Source organism: Mastigoproctus giganteus, chromosome 5 (genome assembly GCF_048544385.1).
Source record: "Mastigoproctus giganteus isolate SK-2022 chromosome 5, ASM4854438v1, whole genome shotgun sequence".
NCBI lineage: Eukaryota > Metazoa > Arthropoda > Arachnida > Uropygi > Thelyphonidae > Mastigoproctus > Mastigoproctus giganteus.
The window spans coordinates 152584822-152608384 of record NC_143579.1 but is presented as its reverse complement, the minus strand read 5'-3'; the positions used below and the strand labels follow the sequence as shown (position 1 = coordinate 152608384).

The following is a 23563-nucleotide window of genomic DNA, read 5'->3' as shown; positions in this document are numbered from 1 at the left end:
ATGATACTCCCAACAGTCCTGGAAATCCCCAGCAACTTGCTTTCCAGGCTGCTGCTCATTCCGGTAGAAGCAGTGCAAGAATCACTTTCACATCTGCCTGTGGCTACTGATAATCTGTCATTTTCTGAATCTCCCCAAGCTAGCAGTTTTCCAACCCACCTAACACTGCCTCGATAGCATCAGAAAATAATCTTGCACCCTTTCTATTTCAGCGTATCCTATCCCTGTTAACAAGCACAAACCATGCTGAGAAAAATTCTACCACATGAGCTTTGCGCAATCTCTCCAGGGCCGAATTGATTGACAAGCCTCTCATCATATACTCTCTCCTATCATTTCTGGGCAGAATCTGACATACATTTAGGCCTAAACCTTGAACATTATTTCTTAGTTGGTACAAAATGCCTAGTAGCTTCCATGATTTCTTCCTTGCATGCTTCCCATTTAGAATTTGCCATTGGTAATATCATCAATTGGTCCCACTGTGTGGAATTTAAAAACTGTCTGAGACCATCAGCCACCTTTATGGAAACAAAAACCCTTTCCTTTACTCCTGATAGTAGTTACTTCTCTTAGTAAATCCCACATCAGTACACTGTGATTACTGCCATCTAATGACTCCATCTGCAGATTCTTAATGCATGAATAATCATTGCTGATAATCAAATTAAGAGTGTTATTCCCTCTGGTTGCCTCTCTGGTTGATGCTTTAGAAAACAATCATCCTATAAATTCAAAAAGTCTTACTACTGTGTGAGTGACCAACCCATAAGTTCCAGTCAATATCTGGGAAGTTAAAATCTCCCATTATAATACATTCTGATTTACTGGCCCACTTGATTTCTCTGTACAATTTTTTATTGTACTCATAAGATTCATTAGTCTTATAACACACTCCCACTCTCAATTTTGCTTTCCCATTGCTTATGTCACACCAAACTGACTCAACATTGCACTGGCCATCCATGTCAACTGGATGCACTGCCTGAGATTTTGTGTTTCTTAGCTAACAGCATAGCTAAGAAACACATAAACTCCCCCCCTCCCTCCCTCCCTCCCTTCCTATCCTGTCTGTCCTTTTCTGTACACATTTTACTCTCCAAATTCAAATTCTGCAATCGTTATATCTGCGTGATGCTATGTCTCTGATATCGCAACAATATCCACCTCATCTTTACCAGCACTTCAAATTTATCGAATTTATGTACTGTACTCCTGGCATTGCTGTACATGTAAATGTACAATGCACCTGTTCTTTCTCTAAGTTACCGTAACACACAGGGCTGCATTAATGCTACTGCCAAACCAGCAATGGGTGGAGGCCTCACCCAAAGAGCGGCCTCATTTTCAGTGTAAATATTTTCCAAAGTAGTGATAAAAATTTCTAATAATAATAATAAACCAAGAAAACGTATAGTATAAAAGCATTCTTACAATAAAAATTTAAATAAAAAGGTATAAGAATAAAATTTAAACACTTTAAGTGTTTAAATTTTATTCTTATACCTTTTTATTGTACAATAAATAAGTTAAAAGTTTCTATGAAAATTGTTTTTATTATTACTTGATTTTTCAAGTCAAAAAACAGTACATTTTTAACCTTAGTTTACATTTTTATCAAGAAATTATTATTCACAATATAAATATAAAAACCTATGTATTATTTTTATTTATATGTAAGTGTGTAATATATATATATATATATATATAGTAAAGGGGTCTCAAATTTAAATATGGCCAGGGGCTATTTCATCATTAATCTGGCTCTGCTAACCCAGCCTATGTGTATTTACTTGTTCCATAATGAATCCCTGCAGTTATTGAAATCCCCAGTATCTTGCTTTTTAATTAGGCTGCTGCTGCTCATTCCAGTAGAAGGAGTGTAAGAATCGCTTTCACTTCTGCTTGCAGTTACTGTTAATCTATTAGTCTTTGACTGGGGGAAAAGGGGGGGACTGATATCTTTTAATTACTGGAATAAAGAAACTGATCCTAACAAATCCAGGAACTTTGGGACCTAGATTTCCACCATTTCTAAAATGTAACCTGCTCCACTGGTAACTCGCCGACTGGGCTAACCAGGTGGGTAAAGTGCCTGCCTGGCAACCCAAAGATCGCAGGTTCGAATCCCACCTCGGGTTTGGATCAGAGTAAAATGCAAAAACTTTGGGAGGTGCGTTATGGCCACAGAAGCCGATGCGCCAACTAACTAACCACTGGTAACTAGTGGAGCAAGTTACATTATTGGGTACAAAAGTTACTAGTCATCATGTTAGGCTCTACTCCAGGGGTACCCAAACTTTTTTTTTTTAAGGATTCCTTCTGTGGCCTATTAAATTTTTCTTTTCTTTAAACAAGCAGTAGTAATAATAATAATAATAATAATAAATTTTCCTTTTATTCATGTGTAACTTACTATGACAATATGGTAGATGTCAAGTAAAACAAACACATTTTTGTAAAATTTATTTATGTAAATTTATACATACACTTTTAATAAAATGTATGACTTATTTTTATTTTCTCTATGAGCACTCTTATCTCTTATGTGTAATTAGATACCAAAGGGCACAAGCATTCTTCCGATGTTCCTTTATTAGTACATTTCGAGTTTTTGGTTTTATTATATTCATGCTAGAAAACAAAAATTCACCCATTACATTGAGGGAAAATATGCATGCACTTACAAAATCACACATACAACAGTTAAAAAAAAAGTAGTTTCTGGATTTACATAAGCTGTAAATTTTTAAAAAATAATAAATAATAATAATAATAAAAACACTGCCTTCTTTTCAAGTTTATCTGACATACAGTTTGAAATACCATAGTATTAGTATTAAGTAGTGTCAACGATGCAAGAAAGCAAGCTTATACAGCAGCACCAAAAAACAGATCTTCCCATACAACTTGTCTGTCTCCTCTAATTTATTAAAAGTACCCACTTCTACAACATCAGATGGAAGTTTGTTCCAACAATTAAACTCCTGCTGGCTGAAGTAAAATTTCCACATACAGTGAAACTTCCCTTTAACGGACAGCCATGGGGAACGAAAATGTGTCCGTTAGAGAGAAGTGTCCGCTAACAAGAAGTCTGAGGGAGAAAAAAAAAAAAGAAAGAAAGAAAAATCGTTAAACGTTTAATGTAAAATTAAATTTAAATATATACAGATTTTGAACAATATTTTTGTAAATAATATTGCAATTACATATGCAAGAGATAAAGAAAAATCGTTAAACATTTAATGTAAAATTAAATTAAATTATATACAGATTTTGCACAATATTTTTGTAAATAATATACATACAATTGTGCTATGCATATTATGACTTTATCTTAAGAAAAATGCATACAGTAATCACTTATTTTCTTCTGCACCTTCTTCCAGCTGATAATTTTGTTTTCAAGATTTGTTTGGAGTGAAGAAACCATCGAAAGTCCTTCAGTATCTTCTTCAGCGTCGAAAAAAATTTTTAAACGATTGATTTGTATGAGCGCTTCTTCTATTTTCATCGGTGGTTCGTCGTTAATATGTTCTTCGACAGAATGACCTCCTTCCATTTCTTCATCCTCATGAGGAACTTCTTGAAAAATATCGATGATAATATCGTTGATATCTAGAGCACCATCTTCTGTAGTGAGGTTTGAGTCTATATCTTTGTAGCCAGGGTCACTTGTAGCGGAAGTATCGTACATTATCAATAGATGTTGAAGTTCTTGTTCTTCTTGGTGCTCCACATTGCTGTTCACAACTCCAATTTTTGCGATTGAGAAGCCAGACTTTACAAAACAGTTCACGACAGTTTGTTTTCTAATTGCGTTTACTGAAGAGGAAATCCATTGAATCGCATCTAGGATGCTGATTTTCTTTGCAAGGTCACTCGCACATGTTACATCGTTCATGTTTGCAATGAGATGTCTTAAAACACGTTTTCTGTAGTGAAGTTTAAAATTTTTTATTATCCCTTGATCCAAGGGCTGACACTCTGCAGATGTGTTTGGTGGCAGAAAAATGATTTGAATGTTGGACAATTCAATGTGCGGGTGAGATCCAGCATTATCCATGAAAAGAATAATTTTTCTGTTTTGACGAATCATGTTTTGGTTAAAGTGACTTATCCATTCGCTCATGATATCTCGTGTCATCCACGCTTTTTTATTAGACTTCCAGTCAACATCCAAAAGATTCAACTTTATGCCCTTAAAACAACGAGGATTTTGTGGTTTTCCTCTAACAAGAGGTTGTTCAAAGTCTCCCAGCATATTTGTACACAATAGTACAGTCAAGCGTTCCTTAGAAATTTTTCCGCCCTGGCACTTTTCGTTTTTTAGACTCATTGTTTTTTCAGGAAGAGCTTTAAAAAAACAACCCTGTTTCGTCACAGTTGTAAATATCCTTAGCTTCAAAATCACGACATAAACCACAGTATCAACAGTATCAACAGATCCACCTTCACCACTTATGGTTTTCCAAGAAATTTTATGCCGAGTTTTGAACTAGAAGCTTTGAACTCATTTACTCCCATAGATTTCGCAACCTCCAAAGCCTTTTCCCTAATAATAGGCCCATTAATGGTAATTTTTTTAGCATGTGCGCGACAAATTTGAAGTCGAACAGTTTTCGGGAATGATTTTTGAACCTGATCATTTCCGTGTTGTCAAAATTGTTTGAGCAGTTCATTTTTTTTCTTTAGGATGTCGCTTACCTGTGTTTTCTCGATTTTGAATTTTGCAGCGAGATTGCGAACACTATTTTTTTGCTGATCATACGCATTAATGAGTTTGACTTTATCTTTTAAAGTTAAATGTTTACGAGAAGACATTGTGCACTTCACACGACACTGAACAAAACTGAAAAGACGAAAGGCCGACCATATTCTCCCCCCCCCTGCACACACCGAATTCATCAGAAGTTTTACACGTGGCTTAAAATTCTTGAAAAAGGGTTTAGAACCGCGACGTAAACCTTGATAAAATTCAGAGAATTGGAAATAGAAAATAAACACACAATCGAGGCAATACGTGGAAGAAACGTTCCTAGAAAAAGGGCCGTGAGCTCACCGGCTGTCCGTTATGGGGAGATCAAATTAAGTGCTATTCTAAATGAAACAGTGCAGATTGCCTGTCCACATCCGTTACAGAGAATGTCCGCTAGACAGAAGCTGCAAACACGTTAAAACCAATGGAGGTGAGTTGGGGAATTTGAAAATGTCCGTTGTAGAGAGATGTCCGTTAACGAGAGGTGTCCGTTAGGAGAAGTTTCACTGTATTTGATCCAAAAACCATCCTTCCTCATTTTGAACTTATGACCCCTGGTGTGTAACCTGAGCACGAGGAAGAATTCCATCAGCAATGATCTTACACAATTCATTTAAAGCCTTAAACACCATAGTTTGATCCCTTCACAGGTGCCTATTCTCCAGGCACTGCAGTTTGATGAACTAAAGACTTTCCTGGTAAGAACACTCATTGGTTCCCTTTACTAATCCTGTTGCTGTTCTCTGCATCCATTCCAGCAGATCCACATCCATCCTAAAGTGAGGCTTCCAGACCTGTATGCAGTACTCAAGATGTAGCCTAACCATTGCCTTATACAATAGGATATTCCTGTATCATCAAAAAAACCTCACAAACCAAACTTCATATCTTCATGTACAGTACTACCAGGCCTGTTTCATTCTCCTCTACTCTGAGTGTGGTACTACACAGTTTGTAGATTAGTCTGGTGTTATATACCCATAGGCAGTATATTGCATTTATCAATATTCAAATTCAATTGCCACATCTTAGCCCATCTACCTAATTTTTCAAGATTTGTTGCGGTAGCATAACCTGATAACTGTGTTTCACCATTTTTGGTAATATAATTTCTCTGACAACCTTCGTAGCATCTGCAAACTTAGACATCAAATCTCTTATACCTTCATCAGTGTCATTAATAAATATAGAAAAGAAGAGTGGGCCCAGCAATTGGGGATACCTTGCAGAATTCCAGTAATAATATTAATCCTCAAAAATCAGTGCCCACTGATAACTACTCTCTCTGTCCTCTCTGATTCAACCATCCCTTTATCCACAACAGTAACTTTCTCTTAATGCAACACTGCTCCATTTTGTACAACAGTCTTTTATGTGCAGTAATATCAAAAGCCTTCTTGAAATCCAAATATACAATGTCAAAATTATTTTCTGCACCCAGTTCCTTCATTACTGCATCATAGTGCATAATCAGATTGGTCAGATAAGATGTCCCTTAAATCCATGCTGTGAATGGTATAACTTGTTTCTGAGGCCAGGTGGCATTGCCGACATGCATCATCGGACACTCCCAGTTCCTTGGTAATGTATTTTCTATAGTTCCTGGTATTGATTATCTGGTCTTGGATGGCAAGCACAAATCTCAGTCTTAGGGAAGAAAGTCCCGCTCATGTGCCATGCATTGAAAGCAATTTTATCTGTGTAATCGTGATGGATATCATTGTAGTGTCTGTCATGGAGTGTCTTCTCTACCCGTCTTTCTAGCTTTGTTTGTACTTCTTGGTTGGGGGGGGGACTCCTCGCTTATGTTGAGTGGGGTATACCACTTGTCTGCCTTCCTTATGGCCTGGTGGAGTGCTGCTATGTGTTTCTGGAAGTAATCCTTCAGGTTAACTATCGCTGTCTTCTGTTGCTCAATGAGGTCTATCAGGCCCCTTCCTCCTTCTTCCCAGACAACTGTCAGTCTCTCCACGGCAGCTCCCGGGTGGTGTTGGCGGCTCTTGGTCATTATTGTCCTTGCCTTTCTCACGATATCCTCCAGCTTGGTGTAAGTCCCATCTATGACCCCGAAGGAGTATGTTAGCACTGGGACTGCATAGGTGTTTATGGCTTTAACTGTGTTCCCTCCATTCAGCTTTGCTTTCAGCAGGCTTCTGAGTCTTATAATTATTGTTGTTGCTCTTATATTATTTCTCCCTGATTAGGGGATTCCACTCCGTGATGGGCACTGCTACCAAGTACACAGGGTGGTTGTAATGTCTGGTATTACTGTCGGTCGAGGAAATCTCTGACTATCCTACAGGTATTCAGGATTGCGACTTTCTAGAGTTCCTTGTAAGTGTTCTCTGGGAGACCTATTGCTGCTAGGCTGCTATGTAGAGTCTTTGGCACCATATCGGTGGTTGACACAATGATCGGGATGGTTGATACTTCTTGCATATGCCACATCTCCTTGACCTCATGTCTCAGGTTCGTGTACTTCCTAATTTTTTCCTCATGGGTTTTCTGAACATTACTAGTGTTGGGCACCACTATGTCAATCAGGTAGGTAGCCTTTTCCATCTTGTCTACAAGGGTTATGTCTGGTCTGTTGTGTGGGATGGTCTTATCCGTTATTATGGTGGCATTGTCGACATGTGTCATCAGACACTCTGGGCTTCTTGATGATGTATTTTCTATAGTTTCTGGTGTTGATTACCTGGTCTTGGATGGCGAGCATGAATCCTTCAGTCTCGGGGAAGAGCGTCCCACTCGTGAGCCATGCATTGGAAACAATGTTATCGATGTGATCATGGAGTGTCTTCTTTGCCCATCTTTCTGACTTCATTTCTTGTTCCCTCTGGGCGGGAGGGGGGATTTCTCGCTTAGGTTGAGTGGGGTATACCACTTATCTATCTTCCTTATGGCCTGGTGGAGTGGTGCTGTGTTGTTCTCGAAGTAATCCTTCAGGTTACTTTTCAGGTTATTATTATTATTGTTATTGCTCTTATATGATTGGGGGGTTCCACTCCATGACAGGTATTATCTATCACTGTTTTATTGAGTGTCTGTTGTTCTATCAGACCCCTTCTTCCCTCTTTCCAAGGTATTGTTATTCTCTCCACTGCTGACTTTGGGTGGTGTTGGCGGCTCTTGGTCATCATTATTCTTGTCTTTCGCATGATATCTTCTAGCTCGGTGTTAGTCCAATCTATGACCCTGAATGTGTATCTTAGTACTGGAGCTGCATAGGTGTTTATGGCTTTAACTGTGTTCCCTCCATTCAATTTTGTTTTCAGCAGGCTTCTGAGTCTCTGATGATATTTTTTGGTCAGGCACTTCTTGATTTCCTTGTGCTCTAACTGCTCAGTCTGCATCATCCCTAGGTATTTCTAGCTTTGATTTCTTTACCAGTCAGAAACTGGTAATTTCGGCCAACTAATTTTTCCCGGTGCAGTGTGTGGGTCTTGCATTTTTCTAGACCAAATTCCATTCTGATGTCCTTGCTGAATTCTTTGGTGATCTGGACTAGTTGCTAGAGCTGCTTCTCGGTTGCTGCATAGAGCTTGTTGTTCATCCATGTACATCAGGTGGGTGAGGGTGTACAGGTTCTTTTTTCTTTCTTTGAGGTTATATCCATACTTGCTGCCGTTGAGCATAGTGGGTAGCAGGTTGAGAGCTAGACAGAACCATCTCCTAGGCTCAGAGCATCTCCCTGAAAGATTCCTCTTCTAATGGGGATTGGCCTGATTGTGATGTTCTCGACCTTAATGGTGGTACTCCATTTCGCCATTGTTGCTCCTAGGAAGTTTGTCACTATCAGATTGACCTTGTAGATCTTCAGGGTCTCTATTAGCTAGCTATGAGGTACAGAGTCTAAGGCCTTGCGGTAGTAATCGATGTAGACCGTGTATAGGGTGAGGTGCTTCTTGAAGGCTTGCTCCATAACTGCGGCATCTATGGTTAATTGCTCCTTGCATCCTTTGCTCCTTCACTTGCATCCTTTCTGCTGTTCGGCCATTATGTTCTGACTCTCTAAGTGGTGTGATATCTTCTTAGTTATACAGCTGGTCAGGATCTTGTACATCATTGGGAGCCATGTGATTGGCCTGTATTTCACCAAGTTTCTTGTATCTTCATCTTTAGGCTTCAGATATGTGACTCCTTCAGTGAGAAACTTCGGGATTGTCTCCGATTTGCTTATCATTCGAGTGAACTGCTCTGCTAGGTGTGTGTGTGCGTGCGTGCGTGCGTGCGTGCGTGCATGTGTGTGTGCGTGCGTGCATGCAGGTGAGCTTCTTGTACCAGTAGTTGTGGATGTTATTATTATTGTTGTTGTTGCTCTTATATTATTTCTCCCTGATTGGGGGTTCCACTCCGTGACAGGTACTGCTACCAAGTACACAGGGTGGTTGTAATGTCTGGTGTTACTGTCGTTCGAGGAAATCTCTGACTATCTTACGGGTGTTCAGGATTGCAACTTTCTGGAGTTCCTTTTAGGTGTTCTCTGGGAGACCTATTGCTGCTAGGCTGCTATGTAGAGTCTTTGGTGATATACCAATTGTTGACATGATGATATGGGTGGTTGATACTTCTTGCATATGCCACATCTCCTTGATCTCATGTCTCAGGTTCGTGTACTGCCCAATTTTTTCCTCATTGGTTTTCTGGACATTGCTAGTGTTTGGCACCGCTATGTCAATCAGGTAGGTAGCCTTTTCCATCTTGTCCACAAGGGTTATGTCCAGTCTGTTGTGCGGGATGGTCTTATCCGTTATTATGGCATGGTCCCAGTATAGCTTGTGGGTTCAGGTCTCTAGTACTGCCTGGGGTTCGTACTTGTAGTATGGTACACTTTCTTTGGTCAACTGGTATTTCCTCGCAAGCTTCTGATGTATTATCCTGGCTACCTGATCTTGTCTATGAGTGTACTCTGGGTGATCACCTTGACCCCGCGGTGATGTGTAGGATTGTTTCTGAGGGCAGGTGGCATCGTCGACATGCGTCATCTGACATTCTGGGCTCCTTTGCAATGTATTTTCTATAGTTCCTGATGTTGATTACCTGATCTTAGATGGCCAGCATGAATCCTTCAGTCTCAGGGAAGAGCATCCCGCTTGTGAGCCATGCATTGGAAGCAATGTTATTGATGTGATCTTGATGGAGGTCATTGTAGTGTCTGCCATGGAGTGTCTTCTTTGCCCATCTTTCTATCTTCGTTTCTTGTGCCGTTTGAGTGGGAGGGGTTTCCTCGCTTAGGTTGAGTGGGTATATCACTTATCTATCTTCCTTATGGCCTGGTGGAGTGGTGCTGTTTTGTTCTCGAAGTAATCCTTCAGGTTAAGTATCACTGTTTTCTGTTCTGTCAGGTCCCTTCCTCCCTCTTTCCAAGATATTGTTATTCTCTCCACTGCTGACTTCGGGTGGTGTTGGTGACTCTTGGTCATCATTGCCCTTGTCTTTTGCATGATATCTTCTAGCTCAGTGTTAGTCCAATCTATGACCCTGAATGTGTATGTTATTACTGAGGCTGCATAGGTGTTAATGGCTTTAACTATGTTCCCTCCATTCAATTTTGCTTTCAGCAGGCTTCTGAGTCTCTGATGATATTTTTTGTTCAGGCACTTCTTGATTTTCTTGTGTTCCAACTGCTCAGCCTGCATCACCACTAGGGTATTTGTAGATCTCTCTTTCTGTCATAGCTTCAAACTCTTTACCAGTCAGCAGCTGGTAGTTTCGGCCAACTAATTTTCCCTGGTGCAGTGTGTGAGTCTTGCATTTTTCTACACCAAATTCCATCCTGATGTTCTTGCTGAATTCTTTGGTGATCCGCAGTAGTTGCTGGAGTTGCTTCTTGGTTGCCGCATAGAGCTTGATGTCATCCATGTACATAAGGTGGGTGAGGGTGTACAGGTTCTTTCTTCCTTCTTTGAGGTTATATCCATACTTGCTGCCGTTGAGCATGGTGGATAGCAGGTTGAATGCTAGACAGAACCATAGTGGGCTCAGAGCATCTCACTGAAAGATTTCTCTTCTAATGGCGATTGGCCTGGTTGTGATGTTCTCAACCTTAATGGTGGTACTCTATTTCGCCATTATTGCTCCTAGGAAGTTTGTCACTATCGGATTGACCTTATAGATCTTGTTGTTATTATTATTATTGGTCAGTTATTATTATTATTAGCCATATGGTACAAGGAAGCCTGAGGCTTATGCTACACCAGCCAAAAAAAAAAATTCCTGAGCTAAACAGAGAGAGAGAGAGAGAGAGAAGTAGAAAGGAATCACCAAGAAAGAGAAGAATGGTGATATCCAGCTCAGGATCCTGGGTTTGCCAAGCCCATACTCACCAGATGTGAGCCCCTGGGATTGTTATCCTACATTACTTCTTTAACCAGTGACTCCCATTATTTTCCTTGGAACAAAAGTCAAGCTAATAGATCTGTAATTACTCATACCACACTTTGATACTTGTTTGTGAATTGGGGATACATTTGCACAGCTCCAGTCCATAGAACCATTTCTGAATCCAGAGATGCTCTCATAATTATGGCTAACAGTTTGCTTATTTCCTTTGTTGTATTCCTAAATATAATTGTATCAATCTCATCCACCCCAGTGATTTTTTTTTTATGTTTAGTTTCAACAATTTCTCTTCCAATTTCTTCTCAGTTATCACAAAATTATTTAGCTCCCTGTTAGAATTTGCTAAACTTTTGGCATTGCCATTCCTATAATTTTATCAGAATGGGGATTCCAGAAGTTTTAATCAGCTCCTGTGTGAAAGTAGATGCAAAATATCTATTCAGTCTATCAACAACCTGAACAGGATCTTCAACAGTTAAACCATTCACATTCTGCAGACCAGTGTTATTCATTTCCCCTTCTTTCTAGTGTTTACATAAGTAAAGAAGTCTTTGCTAATTTTCAGAGACTTCTCATTATCATTCTTAGCTTGTCTAACTTCTTCTTTGACTTGATTGCAGACTAGTTTATACTACTTTAGGCTTTTGTATAACCTGATTAAATTATATGCATCTCATGCATTTTTCTTCTCTGCCACAAGTCTCATCAGTACATCTGACATCCATGTGGGTCTAATGACTGTGATGAGTATAACGAGCAACTTTACAGACATGAAATGGGAAAGTTAATTCCACGTCAGTGCAATGTAATTATTGACACTCAGTGTAATTATTGACACTATGTCCATGGGGCTTTTTTACTCATCACAGTCATTAGGTACTCATTTTACTCATTTCAGTCATTGCCGAGTGGGCAGGAGCGGGAGTGCAGTAGCACACGCTCTTTGAGTAGACCGGGGTTCAAGCCCCTGACTGCTGAATACGGTCAATCTGCCAACCCGCACTGGACCAGCGTGGCAGATTATGGTCCATTTCCCTCAGCATGAATTGTTGAGGAGGCTTCCACCCTGCAGTGGGTTGATAATGGCTGCACTTTATTTTATTATTTTACTCATTTCAGTCATTAGGCCTTCAACACACTTCTCTCATTTTTGTTTCCCCAGTACTTATGTCACTCCAAATTGACTCAACATGCACTTGCCTCCCATGTTATTTGAATGCACACCATTCAATTTTATGTGCTTTTTAACTAAGGTCTTCCCTTCATAACTCTTCCCTGCCTCCCCCACTTTCCTGTTCTGTCCTTTCTGTACCCATTTACTTCCCATATTCAAATTCTGCATCCCTTTTATCTGAGTGATACCATGTCTCCAATATCCCCACAATGTCTGTCTTTAATAACTTTACCAGAATTTCAAATTGATCAAATTTATTTGATTGTTCCCCTAGAATTAGTGTATGTGCAATTATACATACACCTGTTTTTACTCTTAATAACCCTAATATCACCTGTGTATTCACTTGTTCACAAGTGAATACATAGGTGATGTCAGGGCTTGAAATCCCTGACACTTTGCTTTCCAAACAACTGCACATTCTAATAGAAGCAGTGCAAGAAGTTGTGTATCATCAACCCCTTTCTAGCAGTTTTCCATCCCACCTAACACTGCCTGGATAGAATCAGCAGGTATTCTTGCACCCTTTCTATTTATATCTCATTCCTGTAAACATTAACTGACCATAATCCATAATTCACAGAGCTTTAATGATGGAAAACACATTGCTCCAGGGAGCAACAGAAAAATTTCATATCCTTCATATGTGCAATAAAGCATAAGACTAAGAAGTAAATTTTAGATTTTTTAAATGTTTTTGAAAATTGCTGGGTTTATGAGATTTTAATTTGTTTTAATTTCAATATTTTACATTGGTTTCACAGCACAAAAGAGCAAAAAATAAATAAATAAATAAAATAATAAGGTTAAATTGAATAGTTGCAGTTGATGTGCATAACTTTTAAAATGCAAAAATACTTCTATTTTTGCATTTTAAAAGCACTTCTATGAAATGCTATTTATTTCAAATAATGCATTTCTATAGCATCTGTGAGAAATAAAACAATCTTAACAAAACTTCTTTAAAATTCATAGACTTCAATGGAAATAAAGGTCCAAAATGTACTTTCTTGTCCACATATTTCCATTGTTTATATTGGAAATATGTGGTCAAGAAAGTCCATATATTTTTCATTGGCCTACTACTCACCCACTTTTAATTTTCGCAACCAGTTTTTATTTTTTGTATTTACTGTTTTCTCATTGATTTTCCTTTAATTATATACTTGAACAAATCAATTCAAAAATAAATGTTTAAACACTTTGCTCATAATTATAACCCAAATAGTTTCACAGATATATGTATATAATTTTTTAGATATGTTTGGGAACATCTGGATGTTGGTTATGTCCAAGGAATGTGTGATTTAGTAGCACCCCTGCTGGTAATTTTTGATGATGGTAAGTCAGAAGATCAAATTAAATACTATTAAAAGTATTTTAGCATGTAGATATCTAAAACATATAAAATTTCTGATGTAAATTTTTTGCAATTACATTATTTATTTCAGTGACTATCGATACATTTGTTTTGCATGACATTGCATTTTTTTAATGGCAACTCCAAATATGAAAGCTAATTAGCACCTATAATGCTCTTGTACCCTTTATGGCCTGAGGCTGAAATGAAAGAGCATATTTGATATGTTGAACTTGAATTTCTCTAGATTATTACAACTCTCAGAAAATCCATAAGGAGGAATGTCGTGGTAGGATAAATTACAAAAACAGCCATAGTAGGATAAATAAAGAGGAAAAGTTTGGAGTTAAACTGCAAGAATAGTTGTTGATATGCAGAACTACTTGCTTATAATTTTCATTTAGCATTAGAAATCAAGCTTATACGGCAACAGCGAGAAGAAAAAGAAAACAACTTTCCATTTCACACATTCATTCACTCCAAAAGTTTGTCCAGTTCTTCTTTGAATTTATTTAAGCTATCAGCTACCACAATGACAGATGGAAGTTGGTTGCACCAATCAACCACCCCCTGGCTAGAGGCAAATTTCCACACATCTATTCTGCAACTGTCTTTCCTCAATTTGAATTTAAGGCCACCTTAAGTGCGTAATCTGAGCAAAAGGAAGAATCCCATCACATTGAGCTTGCTGAAACCATTCAATGTCTTATCCACCTCAATAAGATTGCCTTGCAGGTGTCTAGTCTCAAAATGCTGCAATTTGCAGAACTTAAACCTGTTTTTCCCCCACCAATCTCATTGCCCGTCTTGGTACTCTTTCCAGCAGCTCTACATCTTTCCTAAAATTAAGCCTCCAGAGCTGTATGCAGTACTCAAGGTGCAGCCTAACCATTGCCTTATACTCTGAGACAATCACCTCCTTACCCTTAATAGCAAAATTCCTGTATATCATTGACAAGACCCCCATGAGCTGCTCTGGCAGCCTGTCTGCACTGCTCAGAAAACTTCATATCTGACTGCACAGTTACCCCCAAGTCAATTTTATTCTCCACCACCCTGAATGTAGAACCACACAGTTGGTACGTTATGCTGGGCTTACTGATACCCCATATACAGTACTTTGGATTTGTAAATTTTTTTTTAACTTCAGTTGCCACCTCTCAGCCCATCTGCCCAACTTTTGTAGATCATGTTGCAGTAGGTACTGTCATTACTCATTAACAAACCTGCCAACCTAGTATCATGTGCAAACTTGGATTTACGCTTGATATAACTTCATCAATATCATTGATAAATATAGAAAAAAACAATGGGCCCAACACTGAACCCTGCGGAATTCCACTACAGTAATAACCTTAGTCCATGAAGAACGGTGTTCACTAGTTTCCACTTTCTTTATACTTGGAATTTGTCATTTTTTTTTTTTTTTTTTAACTTTCCACCTCTTCAGTTTCCACCTCTCAGCCCATCTGTCCACGTTTTGTAGATATGTTGTAGGATAGTACTGTCATTAGCAACCCTGCCAATCTTCATATTATCTGCAAACTTGTACTTTAGGCCTCATATACCTTCATCAGTATCATTGATAAATATAGTAAAGAGCAATGGGCCCAGCACCAAACCCTGGAGGGACTCCACAAAAAAGTGTTCATTAGTTTCCACTCTCTCCCACTCAACCACCCCTTTATCCATAGCAGCAACTTGTCCTTAATTCCTTACTGCTACAATTTGTACAGCAGTCTTCCATGTCTTCAGCCTTGTCTAGATGATTCTGCAATGCATCTTTAACCAGTGACTCCATTATTGTCCTCGAAACAGAAGTTAAACTAACAGGTCTGTAATTACTTGTGTCACTCTTTGATCTCCCTTGTGAATTAGAGATACATTTTCGTATCTCCAGTCTCTGGGAACCTCCCCCTGAATTCAAGGATGCTCTCTCATAATTATGGCTAAGAATATTCGTACTTCCTTTGCTGACTCCTTTAATATAACTGGATATATCCAGTCCACCCCAGGTGCTTTTATTATGTTTAACTTCAACAATTTCTCCTCCACTTTCCTCTCAATTATTACAAAATCATTTAGCTCCCTGTAAGAGTTTAATTAACTTCTTTCCTCCACTTCCCTACAGAATTCCTCACATGTCAATGTAGATGCAAAATACTCATTCAGTTTGACAGCTACCTGAGCAGGGTCATCAACAGTTGAACCATCGATATCAAGTACACCAATCTAATTCATTCCCTTCTAGAGTTTACATAAGTAAAGACGTCTTTGCTGTTTTTATTCGCATCCTTTGCCAAAGGTTTCTCATAATCTGCCTTTGCTTGCCTAACCTCCTTTGTGACATGATTACAGACTAGTTTATATCTACTACAGGCTTCTATGTCGCCAGATAATTTATATGCATCCTATGCATTTTTCTTCTCTTCCACGAGTCTCATCAGTTCATTTGATGTCTATTCAGGTTAATTTTTTCCTAGAAAGGGTGACAAATACGTTGAACAGTATTTCTTATTTGGTGTGATTCCCATTTAGAATTTTGCGATTGGTAACATCATCAGTTTGTCCCTCTGTATAGAATTTAAAAACTGTCTGAGACCACTGGTCACCTTTACGAAAACAAAAAATCCTTCCCTTTACCCCCAATAGTAGTTACATCTTTAAGAAAATCCCACATCAGTACACTGTAGGGCTTACAATACTGGTCAAAATCTTAATACCGGTATTCCAAAAACAAACTTTTTTCTCAATAAATTTTGATGACAGTTAATAAAGTAAGGAAAAACAAGTACTATAATTACTTCAATTCAAGTTTTAAATAAACATTTATTGCAATAATAAATATTCTGAAAAAAATCATTAAAGTACAGTTATTCTAAACACAAAGAAATACATATTGTTACTGCAAAATTTAGTTATGTTTAAGCATCCACACTACATGCATGAATAAAGTGAGCTCTTAAGAAACATAAGCAATCAATAGTATGATTGTTTGAAATAGATCTAATTTTTGTACAAATTTGATTAGTGGCAGAAAATGCTCTTTTGGATTCTATTCTGGTACTGAGATAATTGTGAGGTAATTTTCCTTGGTGATTTTAATGTTCACAACTCCAGCTGGCTTCCGTTTTCTAGTCACACCGACCCAGCAGGTCGAGATGCTGAGGCTTTTGCAATTACTAATGACCTAGCACAGATTGTTCATTTACCTACAAGAATACCGGACAATCCTAATCATACAGCCAATACGCTTTATCTATTTCTCACAAACAACCCTTCTAAGTACAAGGTCAAAGTGAGAGGTCCTTTAGGCACTTCAGATCACAACTTGGTGATTGTCTCTTCTCCAATGGAACCTTTATCTCATGGCTATTCCCAACCTCGTATTGTTTGGCATTACAAGAATGCAAAATGGGATGACCTGCGAGACTTCTTTTCTTCTTTTCCTTGGTCTGATTACTGTTTCAAAACTTCTGATGTCAACGTTTGCTCAGATCGTGTCAGTGAAATTATTCTTGCAGGAATGGAATCCTTTATCCCACACTCCACTTTAAAATCTCGTCCTTTATCTAAACCTTGGTTTTCCAATAAATGTGCTAAGGCTGTCCAAGAGAAGAATGTTGCATATCGTAATTGGCTTGTTTCTAATTCTTCAGTTTCATTTTCTGCCTACACCAAAGCTCGCAACAATTGTAAAGCAGTTATTAATCAGTCCAAACTAGAGTTTGAACAGGCTAAGAGTAGAAAACTTGCTTCTTGCCCTAATGGTAGCCGAGCATTCTGGTCTCTTGCCAAAGCTATTGGCCGCAACTTTTGCCCATCTCTGCTCCCACCTCTGTCCAAACCAGATGGTTCTGTTGTCACTTCAGCCAAGGATAAAGCTGACCTGCTAGCATCCCATTTTTCTTCCAGCACATGTATTAATGATCTTGGTAAAACACCTCCCACCATTCCTAACACGCTCCATTCAATGCCTCCTGTGGTCTTCCGTCAAAAGGATATCAGAAGGATTTTGATGAATCTTGATGCTAAGAAAGCTCCAGGTCCTGATGGTATTTCTCCACTTGTTCTCAAAACCTGTGCTCCTGAACTTACTCCTATTCTTTGCCGCCTTTTTTCACTTTCTTATTCTAAAGGTGTTTTTCCTTCTGCTTGGAAATTTGCTCATATCCAGCCAGTTCCTAAAAAGGGTGACAAATCCCTCCCATCCAATTATCGTTCCATTGCAATTACTTCTACTCTTTCTAAAGTAATGGAGAAATCAATTAACCGCCAACTCTTAAACTACCTAGAAACCTTCCGTCTGGTCAACGATCGCCAGTATGGATTCCGTCAGTGTCGATCCACTGGTGATATTCTGGCTTATGTTACCCATTTATGGACTAATTCAATGGAAAGGTTCGGTGAAACACAAGTAGTCGCTCTTGACATCTCAAAGGCTTTTGATCGTGTTTGGCATAAAGGTCTTCTAAACAAGCTTCCATCTTATGGTTTGCCAACTGTTTTTAGTAATTGGTTATCCAGTTTTCTCTCTGATCGCTCACTGAGGGTGATGGTAGATGGCTCTCTGTCTTCTAACTTCTCCATTAATGCCGGTGTCCCCGAAGGTTCAGTTCTTTCCCCCACTCTTTTCCTCTTGTATATCAGTGACCTTCTTCCATTGACTGGAAATCCTATCCATAGTTTTGCCGATGATAGCACATTGCATTCAACTTTCCATTTTGAGAAACCTTGTCCTGCTCAATCAGCTTCAAGTTCTCGAAAATCTGCTGCCAATTCCTTAAATCCCGATCTTCAGGTAATTCTCCAGTGGGGCAAAGACAACTTAGTTGATTTCAACCCTTCTAAAACTCAGTCTTGTCTTATATCTCGCAAAAAGGATTCTTCTTCTGCTCCTATGCTTATCTTTAGTGACACTCCAGTTTCTAGGCAAAATGATATATCTCTTTTGGGGTTACCCTGACTTCTAATCTCTCTTGGCAAAAGCACATTACAAATATTGCTTCCTCTGCATCTAAAAAACTTGGTTTTCTCTTTCGCTCTCGGCGTTACTTTTCTTCCAAACAGCTGCTCACTCTGTATAAATTGCAAATCCGCCCTGCCATGGAATATTGTTCCCACATCTGGGGTGGTGGCCCCAAAACCTCTCTCAGGCTTTTTGATTCCATTCAGAAGAGGGCAGTTAGGTTAATTAATGATTCATCTCTAACAGAGTCTCTCCACTCGCTTTCTCATAGACGCACTGTTTCTGCTGCATGCCTCTTCTACAGATACTTCCATGGGCACTGTTCTTCTGAATTGCCTTCTATAATTCCCGCTCTCTCTTTCAAAACAGTCCGAACACGTGCCGCCAACATCCATTTACTGTCCCACTTCAAACCCACAAAACCAACTTTTCATCTTCCTCATTTATTCATTCAACTGCCGTTTTCTGGAACAACCTTCCTTCATACATATTTCCTGAAAATTACAGTCTACAGAAGTTCAAGTCCAATGTCAACAAATATCTTCTTTCGTCTTCTCAACCTCCAACCCAAACACGGTACTAAGTACTATAGGTTCTAATACCTCTTGTGTTTGGGGTTCACATAAAAAAAAAAAAAACACTCTATTACAGAAGATTTAGGAGAAGTCCGGTTGGCCTGCCTCTCTAAAATCCACTCATGCACACCTTCTCAATGGTAAGCCCTGTGTCACTTAGGTGGCAACGAACGTGTAGAGTGGTTCTCTTCAAGACGCCTGGTCAGCGTGAAGAGAAAAAGACCAAACCCTCCAGCATATATGACAGCATAACAAAACAAATGGCCCTCAGTCCCCAGCAGCTTTCACTCTCCCTCTTACGGCAGCGAGAGGATCTTCTTTCGTCTTCTCAACCTCCAACCCAAACACGGTACTAAGTACTATAGGTTCTAATACCTCTCGTGTTTGGGGTTCTCATAAAAAAAAAAAAAAAAAAAAATTTGTAGACGATCTCAGTCCATATTTTCTAGGCTTTCAACTTTTTTAGCAAAAATAGTTAAAAGTATTTCATTAATTTCCGACCCAAGTTCATCTTTTAAAATCTCATTGGAGTCAGGCAGTTTCTTATTGTGGAAAGAATTTGCGGAACACTGATGTTCTGTTCCATGTTGGTCTTCCATGGTTGAATTATATTCATCATTTTCTGAAGGAGAAAGGCGTTTTATTAAGCGAAGTATAATTTTCACTGTAGTATCTTTACTGAGTCTGGGAGAGAGCAAAGAATGGGGATAAGGAATAAAAAAGAGAGCAAAGAGTGCAGTTAAGGAATTCTTCACATATATAAATGCAAAGAACAGAAGGACAAATCAGATTGGACCCTTATGTAATGGATGTAGGATAGTATTAGATAACATAGCTGAAGTTGCAGATGAACTCAACAGTTACTTTGCATCGATATTTACATAAAAAAACCCTTTGCGTCAATGAGATATTATGGAAGTGAAGTTGAAAAAAATGTAATTAATGATGTTGAAATTTCAAATGATTATTTAATGAGAACTTTCGCACCTACAGGCGAGCAAGGCTCCTGTGGTTGACGGCATGTACCCTATAATCTTAAAGGAGGCGGCAAGTGAGTGCATTGAACCATTAAGACTAGTTATGAAAGTATCACTGGAGAGGAGAGAGAGAGATTCCATTGGATTGGTGTAAATTGGAACATAAAGGCAGTTCTAGGAGTGTACTGACCGGCCAGTCTAACTTCAGTAGTAGGGAAAATCATGGAGGCAATGATCAAGGGTGGAATTCAGGATCATTTAGATGGAAATGGAATTCTTTAGGATACACAGCATAGTTTTTTAAAGGGAAAATCACGTTCAACAAATCTGGTTAGCCATTTTGACAGCTCATTCATGAGCTGGATTTAGGGAATAATTTCAACATTGTTTATTTGAATTTCAGCAAAGCATTTGACTCAGTCCCACATGAGTGGTTACTTTATAAGTTGGAGCAGGCTGGAATCATAGGGAAAATCCTTAGATGGATAGCACAATGGCTTGAGGGCACCCAATCTGAGGAATAACCAAATGATTATTCCTCAGATTGGGTTAATGTAAGTAGTGGGGTTCCCAAGAATCAGTATTGGGACCACTGTTGTTTTTGATCATCTTAAATGACATCTATGGAAGAATTGAGGGCATGAGGTCTAAATTTGCAGATGATGTAAAGATCAGTAGAGTAGTTAATGATTGCCGCCAAGCAGAGCTTCTTCAGAGTGACCTAGGTAGACTTCCAGGATGGTCAGAAAAGTGGCAGCTATGCTTTAATTCAGCCAAATGTAAGGTGGGGAACAGCAACCACAAAATAACTTATACACTTGGTGGAGTTGAACTAAAGTCAGTAGTGGAGGAACGGCACTTGGGAGTTAGGATACGGTCAGACATGAAGTTGTCCAAGAATTGTGGACAGGTTGCAATGTTGCATGGTGTCCTATCGACGATTTATCGAACATTTGCTAGTAGAGATAACGACGTCATAATCACATAAAGGTGATTTTATAACCTTTATGTGATTAAATTATAAACATTTTTTTTTTTTTAAATTAGTACCGAAAAACCGGTATTTTTTGTATCAATACTGGTATTTCAATATCGGGGAAAAATGACCTGGATCCCGGTATTGGAAGCCCTAGCACACTGTGATCACTGCTGCCAAGTATTTCCTTCTGTACAGATTCTTAATGCATGAGTAATCACTGCTGATAATCAGATCAAAAGTATTACTCCCTCAAGTTGCCTCTCAAACATGTTGCTATAGAAACAATGATCCAGTGAATGCACAAAATTCTTGCTAGTTTGCAAGTGAACAACCCACAAGTTCCAGTCAATATCTGAAAAGTTAAAATCCCTCATTATAAGACATTCTGATTTACTGGTATTTCTCCGTGCAGTTGTTCATTGTACTCATCATAGTTATTAGGCATATAAACCCCAGGGGCTCACATCTGGTGAATATGGGCTTGGCATACTCAGGGATCTGAGCTGGATATCATCATTCTTCTCTTTCTTGGTGACTCTTTTCTACATTCTCTCTCTCTCTCTCTCTCTCTCTCTCTCTCTCTCTCTCTCTCTCTCTCTGGGTAACTAGGGAATTTGTTTTGGCTGGTGCAGCATAAGCCTCAAGCTCCCTTGCACCTTAGGGCTAATAATAATAATGTGTACTTTCAAGTTCAGTAAGTCCCCGAGTTACATAACTTCGGACTTGCATAAATTTTTTTTTTTTTTTTTTTAACGATTGTAAAATTTAAAACAGTGAAAAGAAAAAATAAGCAATCAATCATGATGAACACGGCACAAAGAAATTGTACAAGTGAAATATGGAATGACAAATTTACAAAGTTTAAAAAATAGGAATGAAGAGAAGATACTGAAAATTATTTGTTTTTTTTATATGACTGAAGATTTCAGTGAAGGGAACACACATTTCACCATAATAACAAAAAACCTCACAGAATTTCAGCTATCAGTATTATCACAAATGCAATAAGATTGAGTTAATTACCTATTTATAATGAATTGCACTAACAGAAAAGTCCAATAAACTGGAATCTGCAAATTGTTTTTTATTGTTTTATGGTAATGACCTCCAGAAATGTTCTTTAGTAAAATGTGAGCTGAGGTGATAATAGTGTGTTTCCACCTTAACCCTGTGAAGTTCTTTACAGAAAATTTCATTTTAACCCATATCATGGGGGCGACTAAGAGAATAAGTGACAGCAGCACTAGTACATCTACAGAGAAAGGGAAAGCGATCAATTCGGATCAGAAAATTAAAATAATAAGGATGTATGAAAGTGGTCAAACATTAACAAGAATCGTGCGGAATTTAGAATTGTCAATATCAACAGTGAACACGATAATAACTAAGGCTATGAAATGCATAACAGTTTTTACATTACAATAATATGCATTTTTTCTTCTTTTATGTTTTCTTTTCTTATATGCCACTCCAGCTACTTCACCGCTGTCTCCAGATAAAGTTTTTAATTGAACTAATTAAAAATATATAACTATTTTTCTTCATTCTTCTGAAAATATTCTGCAATTGATATCACGGATATAGCAGCAATATTTTATTAGTCATTCCCAAGTTATGTAAAACTCTACTTATGTAAGAATTCCTGGAACGTACCTCTTATGTATGTCATGGATTTACTGTAAACATGCAGCTGTTCTTACCCTTAATTACCCTAACACAGCCCATGTATTTACTTGTTCCATGATTACTCCCAACAGTCCTGGAAATCCCCTGCACCTTGCTTTCCAGGCTGCTGCTCATTCCAGTAGAAGCAGTGCAAGAATCACTTTCACTTCTGCCTGCATCTACTGTTAACCTATTAGTCTGTGAATCCTCTCAAGCTATCAGCTTTCCAACCCTCCTAACACTGCCTCGATAGCATCAGAAAATATTCTTGCACCCTTTCTATTTTAGTGTATCCCATCATTAGGCTGTAACACACTCCTACTCTCATTTTCCCTTTCCCATTTAGATCACACCAAACTGACTGAACATTGCACTGTCCACCCATGTCAGCTGAATGCATTTCCTTAGATTTTATGTGCCTCTGAACTAACAGCATAACTCCTCCTCCCTTCCTATCCTGTCTATCCTTTCTGTACACATTGTAATACCCAAATTCCAATTCTGCATTCCCTATATCTGTGTGACACCATGTCTCTGATATTCCAACAATATTTGTCTTTGATGTCTTCCCCAGCACCTCAAATTCATCAAAATTATTTACTAAACTCCTAGCATTAGTGTTCATGCAAGTATACATGCACCTGTTCTTACTCTTAGTTATCCTAACACAGCCCATGTATTTACTTGTACCATGATTACTCCCAACAGTCCTGGAAATCCCCAGCAACTTGCTTTCCAGGCAGCTGCTCATTCCAATAGA

The 23563-nt window shown here is 38.5% G+C and overlaps 1 protein-coding gene across 3 annotated transcripts in view; it reads left to right on the top strand.

Annotated features, from left to right (window-relative positions):
- The window catches only part of LOC150085771 (small G protein signaling modulator 1-like), a 744108-nt gene that overhangs the window by 605017 nt on the left and 115528 nt on the right, over positions 1-23563 (top strand). For all 3 annotated transcript variants that reach the window (XM_090374245.1, XM_090374244.1, XM_090374243.1), the window contains exon 21: positions 13537-13619. In XM_090374245.1, coding sequence (XP_090230371.1) covers positions 13537-13619 — 83 coding nt within the window. The remainder of the gene's footprint in view (positions 1-13536; positions 13620-23563) is intronic.